This window comes from Aedes albopictus, chromosome 2 (genome assembly GCF_035046485.1).
Source record: "Aedes albopictus strain Foshan chromosome 2, AalbF5, whole genome shotgun sequence".
Taxonomy (NCBI): domain Eukaryota; kingdom Metazoa; phylum Arthropoda; class Insecta; order Diptera; family Culicidae; genus Aedes; species Aedes albopictus.
In genome coordinates, this window is record NC_085137.1 from 395,620,549 (window position 1) to 395,634,293 (window position 13,745).

At 39.9% G+C, this 13,745-nt stretch overlaps 2 protein-coding genes across 7 annotated transcripts in view; one reads left to right on the top strand and one right to left on the bottom strand.

Moving 5' to 3' along the window:
- LOC115253479 (KAT8 regulatory NSL complex subunit 2) overlaps positions 1-13,745 on the top strand; it is a 598,461-nt gene that overhangs the window by 134,751 nt on the left and 449,965 nt on the right. The window lies entirely within an intron of this gene.
- LOC109410789 (transcriptional repressor p66-beta) overlaps positions 2,500-13,745 on the bottom strand; it is a 41,761-nt gene continuing 30,515 nt past the window's right edge. For 4 of the 6 annotated variants that reach the window (XM_062853242.1, XM_062853240.1, XM_062853239.1 and 1 more), the window contains 5 exons: positions 12,411-12,645; positions 11,793-12,127; positions 11,201-11,645; positions 11,031-11,138; positions 2,500-2,737 (listed from right to left, as the gene is read on the bottom strand). In XM_062853242.1, the coding sequence (XP_062709226.1) occupies positions 2,544-2,737; positions 11,031-11,138; positions 11,201-11,645; positions 11,793-12,127; positions 12,411-12,645 (1,317 nt within the window). In that variant the 3' untranslated portion in view covers positions 2,500-2,543. The remainder of the gene's footprint in view (positions 2,738-11,030; positions 11,139-11,200; positions 11,646-11,792; positions 12,128-12,410; positions 12,646-13,745) is intronic. The other 2 variants (XM_062853241.1, XM_062853237.1) reach the window with 1 other exon arrangement.

The window sequence follows — 13,745 nt, forward strand, 5'->3', positions numbered from 1 at the left end:
ATCCCGCCAGAAATTCGGGGAGAGATTTATGAAACAATCCTACAGGAATTCCTGAAGGAATGTCTGGAGGAATCCCAACAGGAATTAGTGAAGGAATTCCTGAAGAAATTTCAGGAGCAATGCCTGACAAAATCGCAGAAAGATTTTCTAAAAAAATTTCTGTAGAAATCCGTAAAGGAATCCCTGAAATGAACCTGGACGTACAGTGTCGGACAAAACAATAAGACCACCGGTCCTATTTCATATAAATTGGCCAAGTTTGACGATATTGTACTCGGTTTCTAGTAAACCGATTCGGCTTAAATTTTGACAGCCGACTTGGAATTACTAGAATTTTGATTTGTATCAAATTGATTGAGTTCTGTTCACTACTTCCAAAGTTACAGATATACGGTGCGACAAAATTCTAACACCAGATTTTTGTGATGGTTATTTGTGGCCAAATTAATAAAAAAAAGTCCCCAAATTTAAATGGCATCCTTAAGGTTGAACCATTCGTCATTAAAATCATCATCATCATTAAACATTTGAAAGCAGTTTTTTCGTTCAAAACATTTATTTTTGCAATAAAAATAGATTCACTGTATCCCACATGAGGAGTAGAATACAGTGAATACATTTTCGTGGTCATTATTTTGATTTACAGCAAAAAAACTGCTTTTCTATTTCAGAAAAATGATGACGGATGCTTGAGCCTTAATTTTAGTACTTGTTTATCAATCATCAAGTATCAGATACTTTCATATATTTTTTTGATCATGGCGATCTGAAAATGGTCCTATTATTTTGTCGTTTCGTATATCTGTAACTTTTGATGTAGTGAACAGAACTGAATCAATTAAATACAAATCGAAATTCCCGTAACTCCATGGCGAAATTTCAGCCAAATCGATTCACTAGAAACCGAGCATCACGTCGTCAAACTTGGCAATTTTGTATGAAAAATGGCTGGTGGTCTTATTGTTTTGTCCGACACTGTAAATTAAAGAACTTCTCTTAATATCCAGAATCTCACGCAGAAGAACCGCAATTGGCCTACGTTGCTATGTTTGGTTTGATAGATCGATCGCGTAAATTGATCGCGATAGTTTGATTAACGTTACTGTCGTATTCTGAAACTAATCGGTGGACCGATAGGAACAAATGTTTCGCCGTTTTCTTCAAATTTCAGCTGAGCTGTTTGTAAAATTATGTTTTGTATTGGGCGTATGCTACGAGTGAGGTGTGGAAAGACAGTGTATTCTGGCATTACGATGTGTGAGATACAGAGAATATCCCAGTCATCACTCTACCACTTCTACCATCTAGTGCCAAATTCCAACAGCAAACTATAATACACAAACGCTAGACTTAACGTAACGTATCGTCACCAAACGAAACCACAAAACATCATGCCAAATGGAGTATCCCATCTGGCATAATACCGTTTGGCATAATGGTTAGAGAAGATGGTCATTTGGCATAATAAAGGGTAGGGATCAAGGGCATCTTCTTTACTCGTTTTTCGTAGAATGCCAAATGGCATAATGTGTCAAACACCGACCAGTGTTTGTAACCTCACTTTTCAGCACTATGTCAAACACCTCGTTCCACAATCGTATGACAGGGGCCCAAATGTAAGCTTCTCTCACGCCATGAGATTTTCCACGTTTCGACTTAACTGGGTGAATGGGACGCAAAATTGGGAAATCTACGTCTATTTAGGCTGTTTTAATAGTTTGAGCAAGTAATATCGTCGTGTTACACTCACGTTACAATTCCGTTTAGCGATGATAGTGCGACCTAGTGCGTTTGATTTTTGGTGGCCGAACAGACATTTGACCGAAAAACTGCTGTTTTATTAGCTAGGAATTTGGCCAAATGTTTTTCGGCCAAATGTCTTTTTTTGCATATAACTGCCACCAAACAACTAGACGTTTCTAGATTGCCAGGTATCGCCATATAACGAAATTGTAACGATTTCATTTCTGTTTATTGGCTGATTTTTAATTTATAATTGATATCAAAGTTTAAAATATACTTCAACGGTTTTTTAGTTACCGCTTCGAACCAAACGTGTAATAGGTTTCACACTTAAATTTGAAATTCATTCAATTTGCAATAAATCCAAACCCACTTTGCTATTCAAAAACAAAATCCGTCTAATAAATGCCTCCAGTTTCTGGAGAGCGCCAGTGTTCTATAAAATAGAAAATCAAACTTTTGCGATGTGCTTGTAGTAGCAGACATCTTTCACAAAATTCAGTATCATAAAAAAAACTAAGAATCTAAAATCTAAGGTGCTTGCACTACTCAATATCGTACGATAGTTCTTAAAACAAAGAAAAAAAACAACGGCAAACTCGGCGAACCTCACGTGACCCTTCGTCACAATCCGCACCCGGGTTTGCTTTTGATGATAGCGTATCTCGAAAATAGACAAAGTAACAATCCTGACACTAAAGAAGCCGTTCGTCGTCCACGAGAGTCACCGTCACGTCCCATTGATCTCTACGCAGCTTTCTATCTGATCATCTATCTGTATCTTACGTACGATATTCCGCTTACGATTTCCAGTTGGATTGACGATTGCTGCCGGGACCGCTCTGGGGCAGCATCTCCAGATACTGGCGCTGCAACTCCATAGCCCGTTGCATTTCGGCTATGGAGGCCGCCGTGGCCGCCCCGGCGGCATTGCTGCTACCACCGGCACCACCGCCACCTCCGCTGCCTCCCTTGCCGGCCGCTGACAGAGATGCTGGAAAGAGAGGGAGGTCAAAAGGTTAAGCGGTAGAATTTTAAATCAAGTCTGAAATGTATTCGATGGATCCTAACGGCAGGTCTTAACCTCAGAATGATTTGGATGATCTATAAAATTAGTCCACAAGGACTTCTCCAGAAATTCTTTCTGACTGTTCAGTGGCTTAGTTAGTTGAAGCGCCGGTTTGCAGAATATGGAGTCGTTGGTTCGAATCCCAATAGAATGCAATTTTTTTTTTCACAAATTTATCTCTGTGTCTTTTTTACAAGTTTTTCAATGTTCTTTACATCGGTGTTCGGCCATTTGGCCGAATGCTATTTGGCCGAATTATGATCAAAAGAATTTGGAGGCGTAGTCAGCCTCTGGATAACATTCTAACTGCCAATAAGGTCATCATAAATATTTTCTTCTTTTAATCATAGGCTATTCTTTCTAGTTTTACCATTAAGGGATTAGTACTTCTTCTCGTAGTTTATCCTGAATTTCTCCCGGGACTTGTTTCGGGCTATCTACATAAGTGGCTCTCAGGATATTTCTCCAACGCTGTCGCGGAAGTGCTTCTGGGATTTCTCTCGGGAATCTTCAGGTATACTTCCCGCGATTTCTCCTAGTTTCAGTGGGAGTCATTTTTGGGATTTCCTGCAAGGATATCTTCAGAACTTTTTCACAAACCTGCCTGTAGTCCTTTACTGTCAGGGTCGAAACTTACTGTGAGCTTTCGTTTGTAGATAGCTCCTCCTGGGAGTTCTACAGCAGTTTCTCACGGGATATTTTTTGAAAGTTCTCGCAGGGTTTCTCGGAGTATCTCCCGGGAGTTCTCTTATAGGATTCCTTCTAGTGTTGCAGTCGGAATGTCTCCAAGAGATTTACAGAATTTATCCCAAATTTTCTCATAACAGTTTTTTTTTTCGGAGTTTCTTTCTGAGTTCCTCTTTGAAATTTCTGCAGAAAGTTTGGCTGATATTTCCCATGGAGTTCGAGAGGTTTTGCCACTCTTTTCCTCGTGAATATTTCCAGTATTTTGCGCTGATCCTCCTGAGATTTAATACTTTACCGGGGTTCTTCCTGAAATTCCTACCGGAAATTGTTCCGGTCAAAACCTATGAAATTCCTTGTAAAAAAATCCTGGAGAAAAATTGGAACGAAGCCCGGAACGAAATATTAAGGGAATATCAGGATGAATTCTGAAAACCTTTAACGTTGAACTTCTCGTCATTAAAATCATCGTCATCATCAAACATTTGAAAGCAGTTTTTTCGTTCAAAACAAAAGTTTTTGCCATGAAAATATATTCACTGTACTCCACATGAGTAATATAATGCAGTGAATATATTTTCATGATCCTTGTTTTGATTTGCAGTGAGAAAACTGCTTTTTATTTTTCGAAAAATGATGACGGATGCTTGAGCCTTAAGAGAAATTCCGAGAGATACTCCGAGAAAAAGAGCACTTTTGGAAAACTTTCTGGAAGAACTTTTGCAGTAATCTCTCAAAAATCCCGGAAAAACGGTTGAAAAGCCATCCCGGAAAACCAATATATTTTTTTTTCAAAGACACATCAAAGATCACAAGAAACTCTGAAAGCATATTGAAAAAAAAAAAACATCAGGAGGTATTCCTGCAGAGACCCGTGAAAAACTTTTGCAGAAATCCTGGAAAAAAACCTCTGGTGGAAATCGCAAGAACTGTAAGAAATCCCGAAAGGAACACCGGAAAATTCTCAGAATAATCGGTGCCACCAGTTTTTATTCGAAACTAGCTGTCCCGGCAAACTTTGTCTTGCCAGTTGTGGTGGTTGACAGCTGTTGAGGTTATAACAGCAAAGCACTCTAGATTGGTTTTCTTGCGGTCATGTTGACTTTGTATCCAGTTCACACATATCTCAGGATTTTCTTAATATTTCTTATTTTTCATTTCATTTTTGTAACTTTTAATACATATAAACACAGCCACCATAAAAACGAATCGAACTATGCAAGGGTCATGCTAATCGGTTCGGCCGTTCGTAAGTTTTGTTGCCTCAAAGGGACTTCAAACTCATTTTTATATATATAGATAGGCTGAGTGTACCAGTTATCGCCATAGTGGTTCCCTATTTGGCCATAGTGAGTATTGGAGATAATTCAAAATGTTGCATCTTTTTAAAGGTTTCAATGACAAGATACCATCAGTGTACCAGATTCCGCTCATCTAAGGCAAAATTTATGTTTGAAAAATTATCTGTTTTATGACAAAGCGTGTATGATTTATTTTTTTATTGCAATAAGTCCATCGTTACTATTAATATGAGGCAAAAATATGAAATAGCATAAAAATTGGAAAAAAATATTTTTTTCTTAAGGTTTTTTGTTGACACTAGATGTGCCAATAGCCGCTCACGATAAAGCACTGTGTTCCAATTACCGCTCATGAATGTTCCAATTTCCGCTCACTTTACATAATGTGTAAATGCGTCTTCTTGAGTGGATTTTCCTTATGAAACCAAGACTATTATCACCCCTAAAGTAATCATAAACATCATTAGCAAAAATTAGAAGGGGTCACTCATTAATTACGTTACCATTACATAGGAAGGTAAATTCCATAATGTGTGACAATGTTTTAACGCTAGAACAACCATGGTAATAATGAAGAATTTATTATTTATGAATGTTACGAAGCGTACTAGATGTGTGCCCCAATAAGAAAGCATTTTGAATATTTTTCAGCTTGATAATGACTTCAAATAAAGGCGGACAATAACATGAAATATAGTGTTTCTACTTAGTACTAGTGATTTTAATAATCCAAATTGAGAAATCAACGTTTATTTAACTTTTATGTAACGAAACAAATCATTTGTGTTCCTTTCTTCGTTTTAATTCTGAACATTCTGTGATCGTGGCTTCGGGCGAATATTCCTGGGTTTTCTTTTCTTGTTCTGTTTTTCTGCTTCCTTAGCTCTCTTCAATTCACGCTCTTTACGCTTTTGCTGCTTCTCCAATTCAACCGCGTCTTTCTTTTTCGCTTTCTCTTCCATAAACGGCGCGAATTGTTTGCTCGTTGCAACAGTCGGTGGGCGCAAAATCTCCCGCCTACGAGTCGGTTTCGTAGTCGTTGGTAGGCTGAATGAGCTGCTGAACGCCGCATCTTCGTCATTCTCCTTATCGCTCTCATTGTTTTCCGGTGCAGCATCTTCTATTGATTTGCTTCCGACTGATGCAACTCGACTGAAATCTGCTTGCTGTTCAGCACCTGTAATGATCATAGTTTAGTTTTTCATTAATACATTTACTTATGGGAAACTTATCCCGACAATCGATTTCATCTTCTGCAAATCCTTCAAAATCGCTTTCATCGTCCGACATTTGGTTTTCCTTTAAGTTGTTGCTCACGTTGTCTTCCTGAGCATTGTTGGTAAGATCATTATAAGTGATTTTCAAATTTCTCCACAGGTAAAAAAGGTTGGTGTCACAAATATTGCCAGGCCACTCAACAGATTTCTCTTGCTGCTGGAATTCGTGAAACTGTTGTATGGTGAGCCTGCTCTCTAGCAGTCGAATCAACTTCACTTCTGGAAATTCCATTGCCTTTGATGAATCATTTGACTCATCCATACTTGCATTTGACGGTAAAGACGAATAGTTTATTGCATCAGGGCACCACGGATAGATTCCACTCCGCATGAATCCGCTCCGAATAGCTCTCTATTTGGACGTGAAATTGAGGAGTGCTTCCTTTATGAGCGGGCAAATTTGGGGTTTAGTTATTGGAATCATTCCATATTTCTTCCGGTATTTAAGAATCTGTTCTTGCCAGTACTTCTTCAAAGGGCCGAAGAAACTGACATCAAGCGGTTGTGTTAGATGAGTTGTATTTGGGTACAGAGCAACAAGGATTATTTGGTTTTCTGTACAGAATTCTGTGGTCATCAGTGTTGTATGACTCTTGTGTCCATCAACAAAGAGGACAACTGGCAACTGTATGTTTTCCCGCACAACCCGAGCAGGGAATGAGAACAAACCTAGAACAAATTGATAACTCATTTTGTTATTGATAACAAAATAAAATCAAAATAAGTTTTCTTTCCGAATTGTTTTTATTTAATATCAAATAGAGATATCATTTTGTTATCATTTCAAAAACTCAATGATAACAAGATTTGATTTCAAAAATCCAAAAAAGGTTTAATATGCTTTATTAATATTAATTATATTCACAAAATATTTGTTAAATCTACCAGAGTATTTGACTTACATAGGGCCCATATAGCCGAGGCGGTAAACGCACGGCTATTCAGCATGACCATGCTGAGGGTGAAGTCTGTTTAGCATCTATTGCATAAGAATGCTCACGAAGAAAAATGATTTATCCACTTCAAAAAATGTTATGAAAAAGCATACGGGGCAGAATGGACACCCCCATGGGGCAATATGGACACCATGAGACTTTTACGAATTTCGTGCATTATTTACACCTATAAAGTCATTTCATTACAAAACAACTATTATGGATGAATAATACGCCGAAGTAGTTCATTTTTGTTCAGTTAATTTAAATTCAGGCTGTTTTGGATAAAGCTTCGTTTTTGTCGGCATGTACAGCTGTGCCTAGAACAACTATTTTCCACTGCTGTCGTTTTTTGACCAATTTGTTTCACCCTATAGTGAACATTTAACCGAAAATTTACTGAAATCGAAGAATTTGGTGGGTTTGTGATTTAGGTTATATTTTTCCCTAGCCGCTTCTTTCAAAAAGGTATGTGTCCATTTTGCCCCGGCAGCAGAAGATATTTCCAAACTTGATTTTTGATATAATAAAGAGGAAAATATAAACATGTTAAGCATGTAGATACAGCAAAACTACTTGCATGTGTTCTAGAAATATCAGGTTTTAATCGACCTGCAATAAATTAATCACTAAATCTTATTTTAGATGGTGTGAAAGTTATAATTTCCATGCACAAAAAACGGAGGACGCAACTTTTTCGTGTAAAATCAAGTATAATTTTAATTTCGAATGTTTCTTTCCTGAAACTACGTTTTAGACAAATGGACTATATTCTTCATTCATTAAAAGTTCAAAAAAGTTCGCATTTTTCAAAATATTGAGGGTGTCCATTCTGCCCCGGGTGTCCATAATGCCCCGCCTACCCCTATTGACACAAAATTTATAATTTGCTGATTCTGGGTAAGTCTTTTTAGGGTGACTGGATATTATCGACAGGTTTGTTCTCTTCGTTATGAGGGGGTATTCATCGGCCAAGTTGCCTGAAACTTGGTTGTATAGCTTGGTTGGGAAAGATTTGAGGGCAACTTCGAATTCAACAGGTTTCAAAAAGCCTTCCATGACGAAGAGAACAAAACTATCCAGAATACAAAAGTACCCAGATATCAATTATTTCAATCTAAACGTTTTGCCAAATATGTTTAAATTTTTAAATTCTATATTAAAGGCAAATGAAGTTAGATATGGCCAACCGAAGTAATTCACGGTCATTCTACTGTTGAAGGTCACATATTTTAACTTTATGAAGTATTCTCGCGCGAAAAAGGATTCATTGTAGCTCCGTACCAAAATGATGAATCTCGTTATGTTGGAGGTTTTGAAACTAATACAGATATTTACATACATGAAAATAATGAATGCCATTTCACTTATTGTTATGCCAAACGGCCATTTTACCAATCGACTATTATGCCAGATTACGCCATTTGACCATTATGCCAAAAGACTATGCCAAACGACATTATGCCATACTCGATAGAATTATTGTAGTAAAATATTATTCGATGTCATTCAATTTGAGTCCCGATGCCTGTGGCTCTGGGATGTCGTGAACATCTCCCACATTTGTTTTGCTGCAGTGCATAATCAAATGAAAAGCTGAAATATAATTACAAAAAATATCAGAATGAATACTAAATTTGTTATTAATTTTTAGTTATTACCCATTAGATTTGATAACTCCCTGAGAACTGCGTATGATATCAAGTCGTAAAATGTAGATAACAAAATGAGATATCAATTTGTTATCAATGAGAACTCATTTTGATTTCAATTAGATATTCCAGTACATTATTTTGTTATCATTTTTGTTATGTTAACCTTCCGTAACTCGCGCGGTTGACTACCTGCGTCAGCACCACGCTAATGCTGAGTACAAAAAGCGAGATTTTTTTTAACGTGTTGTACAAAATACAACAGCGCCATCGCTCGAGGGTTAACACTTAAGTCATACAAAACGAAAACTCACTTTGTTATCAAAATTCGTGATATCTAAATAACTCAATTTGTTTTCAATTAGTTCTCATTCCCTGCTCGGGAAGCCATGGTTGAAATATCGTTTTGAGGAACTGAAAAAAAGCTTGACCGGTCATCCATCCACTGTCGGTTTTATCAACTCCCCAATCCTGGGGGGCACTCAAACTAATTTCTGCAGGAATTCTACGCTTGTACGGGAACAGGACCAATGGAGGCAGCAGCCGGCCATCGGCACAAGCAGTAAAAAGACCAGTGTAACTTTCTTTGTCGTTGTTTGCATAAATTGTGTGCAGATGACGCATTTCCTTTGGTGCCAAACACTTTTGATTCTTCACGACCAACTGAAATGCTGTTTCATCCAGATTAAAGATTCGCCCTGGCTGGTCCAACAAATCCGTCATATTTATTTCCTTCAAGTTCTCATGAACTTCTTTGAACCAGTTACGAATTTGTGGTTCAGTTACAGTGGCCCGGTGCTTTGCGAGAATGCTTGGTTTTCGCGACGAAAATTGTTTATGCCTTCGCAGAAACAATTTCGACCACTTCCGGCCTGGTATGCCATCTTTGAAAGGAGTGATTTTTTTCGTCAGCCTGACAAATTGAGCTACACTCACTCTCAGCTGCTTCACAGTTACGGGGAATCCAGTGCGAGCGGCAATTTCCATCCAGTGGACAATACGAGCCTCCTCGCGATCAGTGAGAATGCTTGACGGTCCTTTTTTGTCCTTGCCATACTTGTTCCGAAGTCTGTCCCTCAATGTTCCAGCAGGGACGTTAAAGCGGGCCGCTGCTTGCCGTATGGACATGCCACGCTTTGCTGCATCTAACGCAAATGCAACTGCCTGAGCAGTGTACACCTTTTTTTTTGATCGGTGGCATCCTAAATCGAACAGAAGTAGAGCATACAGTGAGCGTCAATTGGCACACTGGCATTGTTTGGCGGACCAGAAAACCGCTCATCATTTTTAGTAGCAAAAGCCACCAAAACATGATTTTACTGTTGAAATAATGCACTTGCATTTCTTTATTGAAACTACGTACCTGCAGGCAATTTGACACGAAAACTCGAAGAAAATCCACTAAAACTGCTTTATTTTTGTGACCGAGTTTCTTCGTGCAAACAATAACAAGATGGCGACGCTGTCATTTTCAATGACCGTGCCACTGAAAAAAATACATATCTCGAAATCTAAGCACGTTTTGTACAAGATAACTCATTTTATTTCAATAAATATGTTGATGGAGTGATAACAGTCAGAAAAAAAAATAAACTTTCAAGAAAAGGATAATGAAATAAATGTTTTGTATGGAAGTGAGCGGAATCTGGTGCATGAGCGGCTACTGGTACGTTGATGGTACATTTAAATTCTTGCTACTAAGCCTTTCATAATAGGTCAAAGCTCGAAAGCTTTCTAAATTTCCACTATGGCCAAATAGGGAACCACTATGGCGATAACTGGTACACTTACCCTAGATGGTTAATCCTCCAACGTGATTCACCGTTTTCCGTAGGATTCCCATCAGAATGCCAATAATGATAGGTACTTTTATTCATACCGAATGCTTTGTTTGTAGTATTATTAGACAATTTACAGAAGTACATGTTACGTGTTACAGAAGTAGTATTTACTACCAAACACGTAGTGAACTCAAACTTACTACTTTTTATTTATACGATCCAATGACAGATCATGGTTTTCCGGCTAAACTAAATATGCTGTAATACATACTTCTACCGCTGAGTGGATCAAAATGAGATGGAGAAAGCTTTTGCTTCTCTAGAAGGGAACAGCGAAGATAGGCTTAACAATTAACTCGACCAAGAAAAAGTACATGATTACGGGTAGAGACAGAGGAAAACCTAGTGGTTTGAGTGCCATGATAGATAATATTTAATAGTAATGTCTGTGAGCCCTAAAAGTTTGTAGAAACTGAAGGAACATCGTATAAGACCGATGAAAATGTGATGCTTATGTAGGCTTCGTGCTGGATCTACGCTGTAGCCATCAAGGTAAGAAAGATAGTTATAGCCCAGAATATTACTTACCAGCAGCTTGTGCCATTGCCAACTGATAGGAATAGATCAACGGTGAGAACTGCATCATATGCGCCTGCAAGTTGTTCAAATTTCCCGTGGACAATCCCTGTTGTAGACCTGCGGAATGAAATCAAATCGTTACGTCTCTGAGAAATCCTACATTTTTAACGGGCTCAAACCTCTGAACAGCTGCTGCTGGAAAGCCTGCATTGCGGCCGCCGCTGCCGTAGGATTCAGATTGCCCAGGCTGCCCAGGTTACCCAGGGCACCAAGTTGTCCAAGGCCACCCAGTCCGGCGAGGGCCGTTAGCTGAACTGCAGCTGCTTCCGCTGCCGCATTGGCCGTCGCACTGTGACGGCTGGACCGGGAACTGGACGCCGGCGGTGGAGTCTGCTGGGTCGGTGGGGTAGGAGTCGGCCGCGGCGTTGGCGTCGGAGTTTTCGACTTGGATGGTTGCGATTGCAGATGGGCGTGCTGCTGCTGCAGCTGGTGAACACGTTGTTGTTGTTCTTGGTGTTGCTGCAACTGTTGGAGCTGCTGTTGCTGGAGCTGTTGTTGGAGCTGTTGCTGTTGCAACTGCTGCAGTTGTTGCTGGCGTAGTTGTTGTTCTTGCTCTTTCTGACGCTGTTAGACAAAAGAGAAAACGATTGAGGCGTTGTTTTCCAGACGGTTTTATATACGTTTCACAATCATATAACTTTCTTCAAGTTTAATAAAGAGTTCATAGAAAATGGACAACCTGTTCTTGCGTGACACGAGAAATCAACATACCTGCGCTGCAGCTGCAGCTTGGCGTTCCTGCTGTTGCTGACGCTCCTGCTGCTGTTGGCGCTCCTGGGCCTGCTGACGTTCCTGTTGTTGCTGTTGCTCCAGCTGTTGTTGCAATTCGCGCTGCTGCTCTCGCAAATTCGGCGTAGAAGACGGCGTGGGACGAATGTCCACCGGCGAGGGGCTACTTTGGCTAGCCAGACGGGCCTCTATCTCCTGCTCCTGTTGCAGGGCCTTAACGAAGGCCGTTTTCAGACGGTTCGTATGCTCAGCCTTGAGTGCCTTCTTGACATTGCTAGTAACACACTGCTCACAGATGACCTTCGGGTCTTTTCCAGCTGAAACGCAGAGTGATATGGGTGAGAACAGCGACGCTGATTTCTACCAGTGCACTCAACACGCAGAGAAATGTGTTTCATAAACGAAATAACGATTGTTTCGCGACTGAAAGGATCTATTTTAGAGAAGAAGCTATGGTTCATACGGTTCAGAAGCAAGAATCATCAACAATTCTCAGCCGGAAACAACAATTATTCTTTCCGTTTTTCTTTTTTTTTTGTCTGTGTGCAGGACAAGCAATATTGAGTAACAAAGGAAATGGAAACTGAAACAACACAAAACCTGGACTGTTCTGAAAAGTTGGATTTCCTCTTTTACCCTGTTTTTCCCACTTCCAAACCGGGGTGAAGTCGATTTTGCACTGGGCGCAGCGGTACGGTTGCTGCGGGAGATTTGGTTTCTTGTCCTTGGTGAGATAGTCGACGACGTGCTCCAGGCCCAACAGGTAGACGAACTCCGTATTGCTGGGATTGGGGATGAAGTGCATCTCCGGCGGTGGAGGTTTGGGCGGTGGGATCTTGAACGGAAAAGAATCATAATAAGAATAATTTACTGCAAAACTTCTGCACAGGGTGTCTACTAGTTTATGATAATAAAATTCCTGATTTTTTTTCCGATGAGCATCTCAATGTAACGTTGCAAGCACCGGAAATGGCGTGGTAAACAGAACTAGGAGTACATGTGCAGGACGAAAGACTTTCAGCCCCTAACCTCCAAGAGATTGAGGAGTAGGTTGGCCGATTGAAAAATAACAAAGCCGTTGGAGATGATCAAATGCCGAGCGAACTTCTGAAAAACGGTGGAGAAGCACTGGTGAGAGCACTACACTAGGTCATTACCAAGATTTAGGAGAAGGAAGTATTACCGGAGGATTGGATGGAAGGTATCGTGTGTCCCATTTACAAAAAGGGCGACAAGTTTTATTGCGGGAACTACCGCGCGATTACACTAGGTACTTAGCGCTGTGTTGCGGTCAGTTACGAGCACGGAACTTCGGACGCTCTTTATAGCAAACTCGGATTAGGTTGAGAATGCTTTAAGCTATAATTAAGTTTCATTTAGTGTTGCAAACAGTCGTATTAATGTCTATTTAAATTACAATTCTAAGTCGATTCTATAATGTACTATCCGTGTCAAACTTGTCCTCCAACTTTGTCACTGCACTGTAGTAATGAGTGTTTTATTTATTCAATTTGCATAAAGTTTATGTACCTACTCCTCTCTCTCTCTCTCTTCTTGGCGTAACGTCCTCACTGGGACAAAGCCTGCTTCTCAGCTCAGCTCAGCTCAATGAGCACTTCCACAGTTTTTAACTGAGAGCTTCCTCTGCCAATGACCATTTTGCATGTGTATATCGTGTGGCAGACACGAAGATACTCTATGCCCAAGGAAGTCAAGGAAATTTCCTTTACGAAAAGATCCTGGACCGACCGGGAATCGAACCCGTCACCCTCAGCATGGTCATGCTGAATACCCGTGCGTTTACCGCCTCGGCTATGGCGGGCCCGTTGTACCTACTTACGAAGTGAGATATTTGTATAATTGTCAAAATGTGTTATAATACACTAAGCTACGAATGAGTGTAATCAGTTTCGTACCTTTTAAGGACAGACTTGT